General features: G+C 37.9%; 1 protein-coding gene across 1 annotated transcript in view; it reads right to left on the minus strand.

Moving 5' to 3' along the window:
* Positions 1 to 7,050, minus strand: part of TDRP (testis development related protein) — a 31,734-nt gene extending 24,684 nt beyond the window's left edge. The window contains exons 1-2 of the mRNA XM_081943617.1: positions 6,892 to 7,050; positions 5,967 to 6,159 (exon numbers count right to left, since the gene is read on the minus strand). Of these exons, the coding sequence (XP_081799743.1) occupies positions 5,967 to 6,083 (117 nt within the window). The 5' untranslated portion in view covers positions 6,084 to 6,159; positions 6,892 to 7,050. The remainder of the gene's footprint in view (positions 1 to 5,966; positions 6,160 to 6,891) is intronic.
* Positions 7,051 to 16,041: the final 8,991 nt, after the last annotated feature.

Below are 16,041 nucleotides of genomic sequence, written 5' to 3' on the forward strand. Positions count from 1 at the left end.
ATTACTACAGTACAAAAATCAGAAATGTTTGATCCTGCGTGCAAGATCAAATTTTTTGAGCAAGAAAAACAAGGTGAACAAAATCTAGTTCAGGCGTAGCTTCAAAAGGGTGTAAAATATCTCAGGTTACCTGCCTAAAGGACAAGGAAGAATTTAGATGTAATATAAGATCAGTATATGAATCCAGATTTACATGATTATTTAATTATTTCTTATGAAGAATCTGAGTGGCATTTTAGATTCAAAATAGTCTAAATACACAGACTATTTCAAAAGGAATTCAATGATGTTTTTGTTAATAAGTAGAAGGGAAAAATTACAAGTTATGATACATAAAGGCAAATAGCAACCCCCTTCCAGGTAGGTTTTTTTCCCATGGAGGATTACATAGCATCTTTTTTGTTTCATGCATTTTCTCAATCCCTCAGTTCTTCCTTTTTATAGATATTAAAATGTGTGCTGATAGAATAGCATTCTTTCTAATAGTATACTAATGTACACGAATGTCACCAAGATAGGGAAGTATCCTGAATTTACAAAATACCCTCCAAATCATCAATTCAAAATCTATTTTTAAAATAAACCATCTAAATATTATAGATATTTAGCTACTTGCAGACATTTTTGGTTTTTAATTCAAAACATGGGAGATGAAGTTGAAGGAAACTGGAAAGAATTGGAACCATGGACAGGAACGCTCCTATGAGAGGAGAGCTAAACTTTATTTTTTTGCTCAGGTCCTACTTCTGAAGTTAAGAGATGAAACGAATAATCAAAACATAGATAAACATGCCTATATAATTCAATTTTCAGTTTACTTGTACTGTATTTTGTCCCAAAAGCTTATTTCCCAATTTATATCAGTTATTTAAGTATAAAAATATTAAACTCTATAAAATTGGCTTCATTCTTTTCATTTGATATTCTTTACTAAAATCCATCAAAAATCATTACCTACTTCTCTCAGTGTATATACTAAGGTTTCTTCAATTAATGTAAAATCTAAGCATAATAGTTTTAGGAGCCATGGTGGTGCAGTGATGGCACAGTGGTTAGTATGTAGTATTGCAGGCTAACTGCCTATAATTAGGAATTTGATCCAGACCGGCTCAAGGTTGACTCAGCCTCCCATTCAGATTGTTGGGAGCAATATACTGACCAACCAAAGAATATTTCAGGCCATTTTATTTTTCCTTTTATTAATTTACAGATAGCAGTCCATCCTTAGAATTATACTTTTAATTAGTTTTTAATACTTATAAGACTGAGGTTTTTTTTTAGAAATTTTAAAATTCCTGCCAGTGCAGTTATTCGTTTGATAAATCACTGACAGTTTATGCAGGCTGAAATGGGGGACAGAGGTGTCTCAACAAATGATATACACTTTTTATAGATATGATTCACTAACAAGAAACTCTGGACCAAGCACAAATAAAACAGCTACAATCTTGCTGAGTTAACATTGTTATGTCCAATATGAGAAAAGAATAGACAGCAATCCAGTAATTCTTCATTCCAGTGCATACAAGAATAGGAAAGAGTCCCACAGAAAGTCAGAAACTGCTACAGTAGATTTCTATTGGATTACTGCAGCTGTGCATGCAATTATGCAGCCAGGTTCTAATTTTATACTGTGACTGTGCAAATCCTTTGAAGGAAATGCTTACAACATGCAGGACTGCACACAAAACATGCGTCTTTAAATTATTAAAATGACCATGTTTTTTGTTCAAAGAACATTACAGAAGAGTTCAAAAAGTCATCTCACAGGAGAACAGTCTTAAACCTTAGGCTTAGCCATTACAAGAGAAAAAGTGGCTTAAAATGGGATAAAATCCAATCTTCATTTTAAGAAAGTTTAAGATGACAAATATCTAGTGAACCTTTGTTAGAAGAAAAAAGGAACTGTTCCAAAAAGGAACAAGACGTAATCAAAAATAAGTACAAGAATCCTGAAGTATATGACCTCTCTCATAAAGAATCCATTCTCCTAAATCAGAGGCCATTAAATTATAATGTGATTTAAATGAATTAAGAAAGATAGTAAAGAGGATAAAAAGGTTTAATAAAATGTAGAAAGAATTACTGTAATAAATTTCGTAAACATGCTGAACAATTATAGGAAATTGGGCACATATAGGTGTTCTGAACAAATAAATGAAAAATCAGATATATTTAAAGAAAATGTACATTGGAAAAATAGAAAATGTTTATGTTACTATTAGCAGGTGGAAAAATTGCATGGTTATTCAAACCAGGTATATTGGGATCAACAAGCAAACAATACAGAAAAAATTCCATGCCTTTAATACTCCAGGGCTGCCAAATCTACTTTCAATAAGGACTTTAAGTACATATAGCAGGAATAAGAGCCCTAACAATGTTAATGGTACCTCCTTTCATAAAATCAGGGTCCATTTCTTTCTAACTATAGAGTCAGTTGGGCATTTGATCCCACTCTTTAATCTCTTAGAAATTAAAAGTGTGTCACTATCAGAGTTGATATATGAGAGAAACATCTGGACACAAAATATAAAAAATATAGCTTTAGGAAACTAATAACATTGAACAAATTTCTTTACCAACTCTAGTTTATAAGAGTGTTTATGGCCTTAATGGACAGGAACAGTCTTTAGGCTCCTTGATCCTCTATTACTCAAATGCAATATTATATATATATATATATATATATATATATAGCCAAGATCAAACCACAGCCACTTATTCTGAAGAAACTCAATCACAGCTAAAATGTATAAACCATCAGGCTGGTCAAACATAAATGCTTCAAATGTTCGGTGACCAAACATTCACCTGTTCTTCGGATGGCCTCAGTTTCCTCAGCAGGAACACTGAACTTTCTGAGATGCTACAACCACTGCCTATACAAAAAAGACCAAAATGTTTTACGTAAACAAATCCATGCTCAATTACAACCCTCCTAAAGGTATGTGATCAACAGATGGAATAAAAGATCAACCAAGAAAGAAAAGAGCTAGTGACTAACAAATTTGGGAGAAAAACCATGCAATTCAGTTAAAATGGGTATCCTTTTTAGATGGATAATCCATATTGTTACAAGAAAACTACAAACATATTAATGGTTAAAGTTGACTCAAAGGAGACTTTATGTCTACATAGGTGTTTTTCTCAACGTTTTAGTGTACTTAGGAATTTATGAATACAAGAAAGCAAACACTTTAAGTTACAGGTAGCATTTAAAGCACAAATTAATACAGGAAAATCATGTTAGACCTCATAGCCTATAACTACCCCTAAATAGGGAAGGCATTACATCAACATTCAGAAACAGATTATTTATTGTCATAATAATATATAGCTAATATCTTACATCTCTCAAAAATATATGTAACATGTTGCTAAATGTTTTGAGCATGGGTAGAGAGATAATACTAAACGGCTAGCTCTTTATGGTAGGGAGAGTACAGGCAGGGAAAAAAACCAAACAAACAAGTTATTTGTTAAAAATTAAAGCCAAGGTTGAATTTTCCCAGTTTTTGAACTATTGTTTCAGGAAAAGCTGCTATATTTAATAAAGTTATGACCAAGTTAAAGTGAATAATTACATCGCATTACTGGGTCTGTTATGTTGGAGTATAAAATGGTGCAGGTGTCTCAAAGAGGTACTATAAGGAGGTCTCTTTCATTTTTCCACTGCTGTTTCCTAGTCTTCATTTAAGGAAAACATGCACTCCTCTTGCTCAGAATGCAAGGTTAATAATATCTGCACAGGTGAAGCACATGGTCAAATGAGCAAGGACATCAATTACTTCATCAAAGGCGCAAAGAAGAAGACAAAATAACAGCTTTTTGCAAAATAATGTGATTTCTTACTAATAAAATGGTAATTTGGGACATGTTGCTTGCACTGAATAGGTTCCAACTACAAAAAAATCTGAGAAGTTACCTCTATTGCAATTTATTCAGGTATATTATTTACCAACTGCTAATAGCAATAGCACTTAGACTTATATACCACTTCAAGTGCTTTCCAGCCCTCTCTAAGTGGTTTACAGAATCAGCCTATTGCCTCCAACAATCTGGGTCCTCATTTTACCGACCTCAGAAGGATGGAATGTATTTATGAATTTTTAATGTGGCAATAAGTAATTTATGTTACATTATATGTTTTAAAATTATAATTTGAAATTAACACTAAATATTCTGCATAATTGCTTGGATAATATATTTTGTACATTTCTTTATTTTCATCAGAAATTAATCTCTTAAAGATAATTCAAGTAACATTTAATTCATTTAATTTTAAATGAATTGTGTTTAAATTAATAAAATATTTAAGCTCAAACTCAAGTGACCTATATTTTACTTTATTAATGTTGTTACAGTATTCCCTTTTCATAAACAAACCTATTATCTTTTAAAATATTATTATAATAGAAGCCTAGAAAAGTATAATTCACATTGCAATCCTGAATAAACAGGTTTTAAAGTTCCATTATTGTAACTGCCATTAAGTTCAAAGGAGTGACTTTGAGATAAATGAATAAGCTGCAATATTCCACATAGCAATCTGAGGGTAAGCCCCTCTGAAATAAGGATACACAGCTTTGAAAAGATTAGACATTGTACCTAGGTTTCCCTTTTAAGGACCTAAAATTGCACACCTATAGTTACAATCCTAAATAAACTTGACTTCACTAAACAATAGGGATCTTATGTTAGTATAAAGTAATATGAACAATGAATAAAGAAATTTTAAAAAATGGAACTTTGATGTTATATATGCTGATAGCAGCAAGAGCACTCTAGGCACAAAAATAGGATAGTTTCATCCCACAGTGGACAAATAGCTGCAAAGGTTGATGGAGTTAGCAGACATAACTAAATTGACTGTTTTCATTAAAGAAAAGAACACAATTTTATTTCTAGTTGGAAACTGCTTTTAGACTTTGTACTTGAGGTGGAAAAAATGAAACTTTGATTTGGGGTTTTACTAATTAGTTAGGTTTGTTATAAAAATGGCTATTATATAATACTAAAAAGCTGAGGTTGTATATTATTGCCTTATTCTATGTGCCAAAAAGAGTTGGAAGTCAATGCTTTTCTTTTTCTTTTCCTTTCCTCCTACACTTTTTTTCCTCCTCCCCTTTTCTTCACCTATTTCCCAATTTTTCATTTCTCTTTGTATTTCTGTATTTTATTTGATAAAATAAAGAAAATTAGAGAAAAAGTAGAGAAAAATTAATGTAAAAATCTTATATACTTTTAATTTTATCACAAGCTATTGCAGAATTTTTAAAGAAGGAACACAAATAAAGAACAGGTTCAAAATGTATGTGTTCACAAACATGACTTCAAGTGCTATTAAAATGCAGATCATGTAGATTCTACTAAGAGTTATAAAAAGTATTTTCATATATACTGACAATAAGTTAGTGTGCTTAAGGGCAACAAGATTTGACCTCAAGTTTTAAGATTCCCTGTTTTGAACATAACTGTGAGAACTTCTACAGTGCACTCTTTTAGAGCTCCTTATTTGTTATGTTATTTTGTTATGTTCAACCAATATAACATGTAATTTTACTCATTGTATTTAATGAAAAATATAATTAGGCGCCTAAATTCAAAAGCACAGACAAAAGTTCTTTAAGCATGCAGCAGAGCTTTAGCACTGCCGAGTGGGGCATTATTAGGGAAAGATTGAAAATAGCTTTTCAGAGGATAATCAGCAGTAGCACATACCAATTCCTTCTTGCCACAAGCCTCACTTTTAAAGCATCCAAGGAGAACAGAAAGTGATTACTCATAATGCCAGATCAGAGTTATTAAAAAAAAAGGCAAGTTGCTTGGCCTGGGTAAAGGCCAGAGGGAGAAAAAGCAGACAAAGTCTGTTCCGTGAACAAGAACAAAAGGTGACAGAGCCACCAGGGCAGAACTATTAAAGCTATAACGACCCACAGAGTCAGCACTCTGGTGACTTTTACCTGAGCTGAAAAGGTGCCTGCTGGCGATGGTGGAGATGGCGTTTCCTGCCGATGGCTGTCTTCTTCCTCTGGTGAATCATCCAGGAGGACTTTACTGCTCTTGTTGAGCTTCCACATTATGAGTGGAGGCGGGAAGGAAAGGAAGAGGAAGGGGGGAGGAGGTAAAAAGTGGACCGGTCCTTCTTATTTATGCCTGAGAAAGTTTGAGAAAGAACCAGGTGAAAATGGCAATGACTTTGCTATTCAGTCATCAGCCTACAAGCTTTCTGAAGAAACAGCTAAAGGAAGCCAGGGAGGTAGATCCTAAGATGTGCGGGTTGACTTCCAGAAAAGTCACTATCGTTAGGGGGGGGGGAGGAAAAAAAAGAGGGTGAAAGGCACGAGGGGGGAAAAAGTGAAGCGCGCAACCCCACTGCGCGCACACAGAGACCTAGCGCCTTCTCTGCTGGGTTTGTCCTACAGACCAGGTTTCCCTCACCCTCCGAGCATAATCCCATTGCTCTAAGGACTCTCCAGAGGGTCAGATATATGGGTCCCGCTGACTCAGCCACGTCAAAAGGGGGTGGGGGCAGTCTGTACGTGCTCAGAGACACCTTTGCCAGAGAAAAGGGGCGGGCGGGGAGACGCCACGAAGTACGCGAAGCGGAGAAAGAGGGCGGTAAGCCCCGACCTTAAGGCTCCGCGTTGGGGGACAGGCACTCTTCCCGCGGCCCCCACAGGCAACTCCCCCACCCCAATTTTCTCTGCAAAAGCGGAGCTACTCTCTACCACCACCCGCCTCCAGAGACGCTCCACGCGCGGGGGGTGGGGGGGAAGTCGCTACTGTTGCCGCCTCGGGGGACGAAACAGAGGGAGGAGAAGGCCCTGGTAGGGATGTTGGGCTGCTTCCCCGTCCACCGACCCCGGACCCTCGACGCCCCCTCACCTGTGACCGTTCCGCCTCGTCGTCAGAGCCGCCACCGCAGCGTAGTAGAGCCTGCGAGCGGCCGCTGCCATGTTTGCGGCTGACTGGGCGATGGGAGGGAGCCGGAGCGAGGAAGAGCGCGAGCGGCAGCTGGGAGGTTGGGGAGGAGGGGGGGGAAGCAGGGAGAAAGACCGCGCGCGAGAGAACAGGGGCTTGCTACGTCGCCACAGCAACCTGGGCGCCGGCCTTAAAGGGTAGGGGGAGACAAGGGGGCGGGGGTGTTGAGATTTCCCCGAAGACCCAATCTGTGACTTCCTCGTGCTTTCCGCATCGGTGGCGCAGAGGGGGGGGGGGGTGTTGGAATTCCTCGAAAACTCGTGACCTAACTTAAATGCCTGGGGTGCAAAAGTGCATCCGTCATCATCTTCCTCGGCCAATCTGCTCTCCAGCCCACCGACCAATTCAGACGAGAACTTTTCCTCTCATTCCTTCGTTGGCGGGAATGAAATTTAGCAGTGCCGTAGCTCCCAATAGTCGAGCGCACAGAAAAAAGCCTCCCTATCTCCGTCCTTGGGGATCTTAAGGCGCCTCGCCTCCGTTTAAACAGGGACCACGAAGGCACACCTCAGTATTTCGGGGGTGGGTGCGCTTTGATAGAGAGGAGCCGCCATCCTTTCTTAAGGCGACACAAAAGAGAGGGGGGGGGTAATTCAAGTGGCTGATGAAGGCGACTAGCATCCATAAATCGTAAATCATGCCATAAATCGTAAAATTGTGAAATGCCACAAGACTTCTGTGTGGCTTTCCCATGGACGGAGAGCTAGTTTGGTTAATAGTTTAAGACACCAAGTTAGAAACTGGGAAATTGAGGTCCCAGTCCTGCCTTGGGCTTAAAAGCTATTCAAGCAGCTTTGAGCTAGCTAGTAACTCACTCAGCCCTAGGAAGAAAAAATATGGCAAACCACTTCTGAAAATGCTGCCAAGGAAACTGGACTGGTCTGGTCAGTTGCCAAAAAGAACTGACTTGAAGATACATGCATACGTTTACTGTAATATAGTTTATAAGACGGTGAGGTACACAGAAATATATGCATAAATGTAAGAGAAACTAAACAACTGGAGTTAGTCATTGATAGACTATGTCTAAACACACTATGGTCATATTATTATCATATTCTTTATGGTAATAACTTTAATGGAAGTTATATTTCCATTAAAATGTTTTAACAATTTTCAAAGATACAGATAGCATGGCAGAGGTCATTTCCTTACCAGTAACTGATATCACCTTATATTGCCTTCCTGACACCTTAGCTGAAGCTCTTCACTTTTTTTAGATAGCACAATAATATACAAGCATGAAATTTGTTGATCTCTGTGCTGCCTCTTACCTCTCTTCCGACTTGGTGCCTCATGATGCTGTGGTTCTCATCTAAGAAAGCAGTTGGGCAATGATCCCACAAAAAAATTGAAAGGTTTGTTCAAGGAAGATATGGAAATTGCATATGAGCTGAAATAATTCTTTGCATTGGTCTCTGCTACAGAACATATAGGACAGACACTTGAGCCTAATGACACAGAGGGAATTGGAACCAGTAAAACACACTAAGGAAACAATAGAAGATATTGTAGGACATCATTACAAGCTCAGGTATCTGTTATATAACAAATCCCTGGGTCTTGGTGGCAATCACTTGAGAAAAGGGCGATTTTGTGTGTGTGTGTGTGTGTGTGTGTATTATACCTTGAAACTAACAAAAATATACAGAAATATACAATACATACAATACAATACAATAGTAGAGTTGGAAGGGACCTTGGAGGTCTTCTAGTCCAACCCCCTGCCTAGGCAGGAAACCCTATACCGTTTCAGACAAATAGCTATCCAACATCTTCTTAAAGACTTCCAGTGTTGGGGCATTCACAACTTCTGGAGGCAAGCTGTTCCACTGATTAATTGTTCTGACTGTCAGGAAATTTCTCCTCAGTTCTAAGTTCTAAGTTGCTTCTCTCCTTGATTAGTTTCCACCCATTGCTTCTTGTTCTACCCTCAGGTGCTTTGGAGAATAGTTTGACTCCCTCTTCTTTGTGGCAACCTCTGAGATATTGGAATAATGCTATCATGTCTCCCCTAGTCCTTCTTTCTCTTAAGCTAAACATACCCAGTTCCTGCAACCGTTCTTCATATGTTTTAGTCTCCAGTCCCCTAATCATCTTTGTTGCTCTTCTCTGCACTCTTTCTAGAGTCTCCACATCTTTTTTACATCGTGGCGACCAGAACTGAATATACAAAAATATCAAAAATGAATAAAGCCCATTACTCTCCAGATTAATTATCACAATTGAACCTAAAATTTTTGTTGTTAAGCAAAACGTATAAACAGTAAAATGTAAGTTTTGCCCCATTTTACGACCTTTCTTGCCACAGTTGTTAAGTGAATCTTTGCAGTTAGTACAATCATACAGTTACTAATAATAACATAGTTGTTGCTTCCCCGTTGACTTTGCTTGTCAGAAGGTCGCAAAAAGTGATCGTGACCCTGGCACACTACAATTGTCATAAATATAAATTAGTTGTCAAGCATCTGAATTCTGATCATGTGAGATGCATCACGGAGATGCTGTAACAGTTGTGTGAAAAACTGTCATAAATTACTTTTTTCAGTGTTGTAACTTCAAACAATCACTAAATGAATGGCTGTAAATTGAAGACTACCTGTATTTCACAACATCCCCATCCCCCAGGCCTACTGAAAAAGCCAATTTGTTTTGGCCTTTCTGAAACCCAGCAGGTAGAGTCTCACTAGCTCTCAGTGAAACATTATTCCTAGAAGGCCAGCAATAGACAAGGTTCACTCCAGGGCATCTTGGATGATTCTTAAGTTGAAGGGACCTGAAATAAGCTTTTTTCTATACAATCTTATCAGATCCAACTTGGAGAAGGAGGTTCCCCAAATATCCAGATACTCTATCAAGAGTTCTAAAGGTGATAATAACCAATACCTTAAATTGTTTTTGGAAGCCAACTGGTAACTGATGTTGCTCCCAAAATAGCACAACAGTGTCATTCATGGCTATTTCAACCACTGCATTCTACAAAACTGTAGCTTCAAAGTGGTTTTCAAATATAGCCCTATGTACAGTGCCCGATGTAGAATACATTGCAATAGTCTAAACACAATATGACTAAGACATGAGTGATTGAGCCTGTTGTTCTAGGAAAGGTCATGATTGTGACAGAAAACTGAGTTGTGCCATTGGAGGCTTTGCTAAGTTTCAGGCAGGAACCGACACTCAAGAAAGATCCCCAGATTATGAACCAGATCAGTATGGAGGGGTTTAATCCCATCCAGGAAATATTCCTAGAACCAGATAATTTATTCACCCAAAGCCATGCCATGTTCCTGGGATTTAACCAAAGCCTTTTCTTTCTTTTTTTATTCAAGTTCTAAGCGCATCCAGACACCAATCAGAACAATGCCAGTTCACTTTGGTATTAATATGCAAAGCTATGCCAGCACGTAACTTCCCTTAATAATTTCATGTAGATGTTGAAGTGAATTGCTGAGCTCTGTGACACCTCATATTCAAAGGACCTGAGACTCAACGGCTCCCTCTTCCTCACTACCAGCTGAAACTGCTTTTTCAGAAAGAGGAAAGATACTGTAGTACAATGATCCTCATTCCCAACCCTCAGAGTTGGTCCAAGTGGTATTGTGGTTGATGACACTGAAAGTTGCAGAAAGATCATACAACACCTGGTCTTGCCAAAAATAATCTACAAGTGCAATCAGTGCAGTTCTTGTGCTGAAATAAGCTTTTATTTAAAGCCTCACATTATCTCATCCCAGATAATATCACAAGTCACTTCTGGCCCAGTTGCCATCCCAATGAATTTCAGGATTAGATTAATCCTTCGGATATAGAGAATATTTCTCACAGAGGTTCTATAATTGGTCTTCCAGGAAATCTATCTCAAATGGGATCTAGGTCACTTTAAACAGGGACACTCAGAAACAGTCTTTGTATACAATAAAAACAGAGAAATATTGTTTTACCAGTCTTGTTGCCATAGGTACAGATATGTTCTAGCCTGGAATCTCTTGGATTACTTCCTTGTTTTCCACCTGGTCTGTGTTCAAAGGGTCTCCTAGAATGCTTCTGTAAACCAAGAAGTCCCTTTTGGGTCAGCAAGTAGGGAGAGACTGATGGGGACAAACATATCCAAGGCTGCAACTTCCTTTTTGTTCCAGAAAGCAGTTAAATTTTTAGAAGGACTGCCCATCAGTGTCTCATAAAGTTCCCTAAGCAATTTTTTTAAGAAGTCATAAGATATTTTGTAAAATAGTTGATTGATTCTTTAAAGAAATAATGACAATATAAACACTGAAAGAAAAAAAGAATAGAATGTGCAAAGAAAGAGAAAAAGAAAAAGAGAAGAGAAATATTTACTGTAAATGATTTCCAATCTTCATCACAAGAAGTACAAGCAAACTTAGTAATTCTTTACCCCCTCCATAAGTATCTCTTCTTCCCTTAACCCATCCCTTATTAATACACAAATCCATAAATCATTAGCATTTCAGTCCTGGTGTCAGTAAAATACACATAGAAGGTTCCCCGATTTACATTTAGAACCATGTATTGTTTTAACCTGGGTCAAACAAGCCAACTATTTACTCCTTCCTTTTATTTCTTACAGTCTTTAATTCATTCAGATGTCATAGAATTTGATCTCTTTTAAATTTCTTTTTTTCTGTTTCAAAGGCTTTTTCAAGTCTTTAGTAAACCTCTTTTATAAAGTCAATAAGTCAATTATCCAGGTTGTTCTCTTGGTTTTAACTGACATTTTTAATTAAACTGTTATCTCTGTTTTATAATTCACATTAGTTTTTATTTTCCAGTATTTCAATATTTTTTTAAAATATTCTAGTAGTTCTGCATCAAGTGAAGTTTGTTTCAGCTTTTTATCCTGTAGATCAGGGCTATCAAACCCGCGACCTGCGGGCTGGATGCATCACGCGCTAGCCACACCCACATCTGGTTTAGTGAAGGAGGGGGAAAGTCCTGATATGTCATGTGACTCTGCTGTGACAATGTGAGTTTGACACCCCTGCTGTAGACCTTCCAAGGATTCTTTCACATTGTCATATCTTCTTGAACAACTTTTGGAAATAATCTATCCATAGAAGCTGACATGTTATATTGCAGCCCCTATTTTCTGACCCTATTCTTCAAAGAACTGAAATATTTCACATGTAATCCTATTTTCGGCTATTTTGTCTGTAATGCTGACCAAACATAATAGGCAAATTTTTTTTCCCCTTTTCTGCCTGAAATCCTTAGTCCCCTCTAGTGTCCTATTTCTGAAATCACAAAAGCTCAGATTTCTCTTATAACTGAAGACAGACTAAACAATTTAGTTTCCACAAAGATGCTATTTATTTATATGCCAAGACCTAATATTCCAATTTTTCCTGATCGTTTAATTTGTTTATAACTTTAACTGTTCTATAGCTTTTTAAAAGTTCTTTATTTCTGTTCTGTTTCAAAGTTGTTGACACACACATACAAACAATACTTTAAAAGCAAGAATATTTTCCACAATTTAGGCATATAACAGAAAACAAATAACTAATAAATAATGCTTGCCTGAAAGAAGCCAAATACAGTCCAGGAAGCAATCCGTAGTCCAGAGATGTTCCAAAAGTCACAGGATGCCAAACTGGGTAATCAGCCTGTCCAAGGGTCAAGAGTTAAAAACAAGAAGCAGCAACTCAATTCAAGAACTGAACAGTTGTCTCCAACAAGCACAGAAGATACCTAAATCTGCTGGTAGTCAGCTGGCTGCAATTATTCATGCTTTGCCTTTGTTTTTGAGAACCTTCTTTGAGGAACATTGCTCTGTTCACTTCTCTATGCTCCTAGACCTGAGGCTTGGGGATTGTGCATTGTCATCTGAACGTTGCACTCTCCCTGGATCAGTGATCACCATTTGTACCCTTCCCAGCTGGCTTTCAACAAGCAAAGTCCATGGGGGAAGACGGATTCACTTAATGTTTGCATGATTCACTTAACAACTGCAGAGATTCGCTTAACAATTGTGACCCAAAAAAGTCATGCGTTGAGGCACATCTCACTTAACAGCTGCCCTTGCGTACTTAGCAACCGAAATTTTGGGCTCAATTGGAGTTGTAAATTGAGGGCTATACATGATATAATCCTATTGTTTATATCAATCTTGCATTGTAAATTATGTAAAGGAAGCTGGAGTGAAATTTACAATATTCCCGTCTGGCTCCCTCTCATCTTTGGTTAGAGATTAGCTGTATGCAAAGCATCATCCTTTTCCCATTTTCTTTTTTTCCAGGGGATTGAATTGTGAATAGTGTGGGAGCTAGCCATTTTTTCCCCTTTTTGTATGTGATGCAGGGCAGGACCTTCTATACCTTCGGGATAATTTACATAACCAGCAGCCACCAGTGCCTTGTTCCTGGTGCCTGTCTGCAGGCATTCTTGAAGATCATCACCTTCTCTGTCGTAGCCCAGCCGTTGAGGCATCTCACAGACATCATAGTAGTTATTAGTAATAGTACCTGATTGAGGAACAACAGGGAAAAAAGGATCTGTCATATCTGCAATTGGTCCATTGTAGCAAACGATTTGTTGCCGAAATATATGCAAAATTTACTTTGTGTCTGTGTGTGTGTGTGTATTCAGTGTATCTATTTATTTATTGGTGAGATGAGCTTTTGCATGCAGTGTGAAGCAATTGAGAGAATTTTAATTGCTTCCGAGCCTACAGTAGCTTCATTCCAAGCATTGAGGGCAGGATGATAGTTTTCACACTGTTGGTCAGCTGGCTGGAAAGCACTGACTGTCTCATGACATTCACTTTTATTCTCTGCATTTCAAGGTTAGCTTATTTGCTTATAATTGCCATGGGTAAATAGATTCAGAAGTGCCTTACCATTCCCTTCTCTTTCCTAAGGCTGAGAAAGAGTAACTGACAAGGTTACTTAGCTGAGTTCTTGCCCAAGGCAGGGCTAAAATTCACAATCTCTCTTTCCACTATATCATCAATTGGTATTTACCATAAATAACTGCTGAAGGGAGAATCTAACCAGACCAAATGTTTGGTGATATCTATTGTTATTTAAGGATCAGTAACAATAAGTTGGCTTGGGGGTAAAGACAGCCTCCAAAATTTTTGTTACTGAGCTAATACCTTGTTGACATCCTGTGTGAAGGAGCCTCTCATTCGATGTTCGTTTTGCCTGATCATGTCACATCCTTTTTATTGCTTTATTAGAGAAGGCATAGGCTGCCAGTTTTTCTCTGATGGATATTTTCCAGGTAGATTGGAGGTTACACTTATAAACCAGGAATGTCCAACCTATTGGGATAAATAGTAGTTTTAGCCAGTAATTAAAGATAACCATCCAGATCTTGGCTTCTACCTTTGTAATTCCTAGTTCTAATCTTAAAGCTGCATTAGATATGCATCTGCATGATCATTCTTAGATACTTGGATTATGCTCTCTGGACTGCAGCTCAGTTAATATAACAACCCAGTAGAATTCCATGTAGTTGTGCCAGAGGTGGTATTCAATAAGTTCTGACCAGTTCTGGAGATGCAGTAGCGGAAATTTTGAGTCGTTCAGAGAACTGGTAAATACCACCTCTGACTGGCCCCGCCCCCATCTATTCTCTGCCTTCCGAGTCCCAGCTGATCAGGAGGTAATGGGTATTTTGCAGTAACCTTTCCCTGGAGTGGGGAGGAAATGAGGATTTTGCAATATCCTTCCCCTAGAGTTGGGTGGAAATGGAGATTTTACAGTATCCTTCCCCTGCCATGCCCACCAAGCTACGCCATATCCACCACCAAGCTATGCCAACAGAACCAATAGTAAAAAAAATTGAATCCCACCACTGAGCTGTGCCATAACTTTTGCCTCAAATAGTTTAATTCAGCTGTAACATAATGCCAACCTTTAGAGAAACCAAAGGATAATAGCTCTTCTTTGGGCATCCTATGATTTGTGGGTGAGCATGAGTCCCTGCATTCCATCCTGAGGATTGAAAGATAATTCTCAAGTAGCTAAAACATTTAACTTGCTCGATATTATTGCTGTTAATATACATATCATAAATTTTAGGTCTTTTGTTAAAGGTCAGAAGTTTTGCTTTTTTGTAATTTGTCATCAACTTTTCTTTTTCAGAATATTAAGCAAGCAGTCTAAAGGTTCTTCACATCCCTACCATGGACAGTGACAGAATAGTCACATTGTCATCATACAGAAGAATTGAAAGTCATCTTTTGATTAGTTTTGGTGGGTGAAAATTGCTTTATTGGAGTTTGGGTAACTGAGTTTATATAAAAATTAAAACTTAATGGAACAAGAATACAATCTTGCTTTATTATTTCTGTTGTTATAATTAACTGCCCTTGGGGACCACATTTTACTTCATATTTGTATTGCCATAAAGTTTATATATTAATAAAAGTAATAATTTATCTATGTTGGTAGATATCAGCTGCTTCCACAATAGTTCTCTTGATATGGAGCCAAATGCAGATTTGAAATTTACAAAACTGCATAAAGAGAACTTTTGGATTCTTAGATGTATTTCTCTACTAGGTGTTATAGATTATTGCTTGGTCTATTTCAAATCTTCCTGGTCTTTAGACCAGCCTTTTCTTCACATAGGATATTATCTTCAATCCAGTCATAGACATTCTATTTAGGTGATTAGCATCGATTTTGTTAATTATATTTTAAAAACTGCTTGGATGATAGTTGACCAGAATTTTCTTTTGTCCTTTTTTTATAGATTGGAATTATAATGGCTATACCCCAGTCTTCTAGGATATGAATGGTGTTGCCAATAAAAGCGAAAAATGTAGCAAGAACCGAGGCCCCACCAGTCGGTGTTATTTTTGAGAACTTCAGTGGGAATAAAGTCATTATCTAGGGCTTCATTGGGCTTCAGTAGCTCAATTCGTTGTCTTATATCTCTGATGGATACAAATGGCCATCAATGTAGCACTTCAAGAGTTATTATGCACTCCTGGGCGGTGCTAGCATCTATGCCACCTTGTGGAGTGTATAGACAGTGGAAAAGGCCTCCTGGGTAGATGTTGGAATTAGCAACATGCCTGGGGTTGTG

This window comes from Natrix helvetica (assembly GCF_964273705.1).
Source record: "Natrix helvetica genome assembly, chromosome: 2".
Lineage (NCBI taxonomy): Eukaryota > Metazoa > Chordata > Lepidosauria > Squamata > Natricidae > Natrix > Natrix helvetica.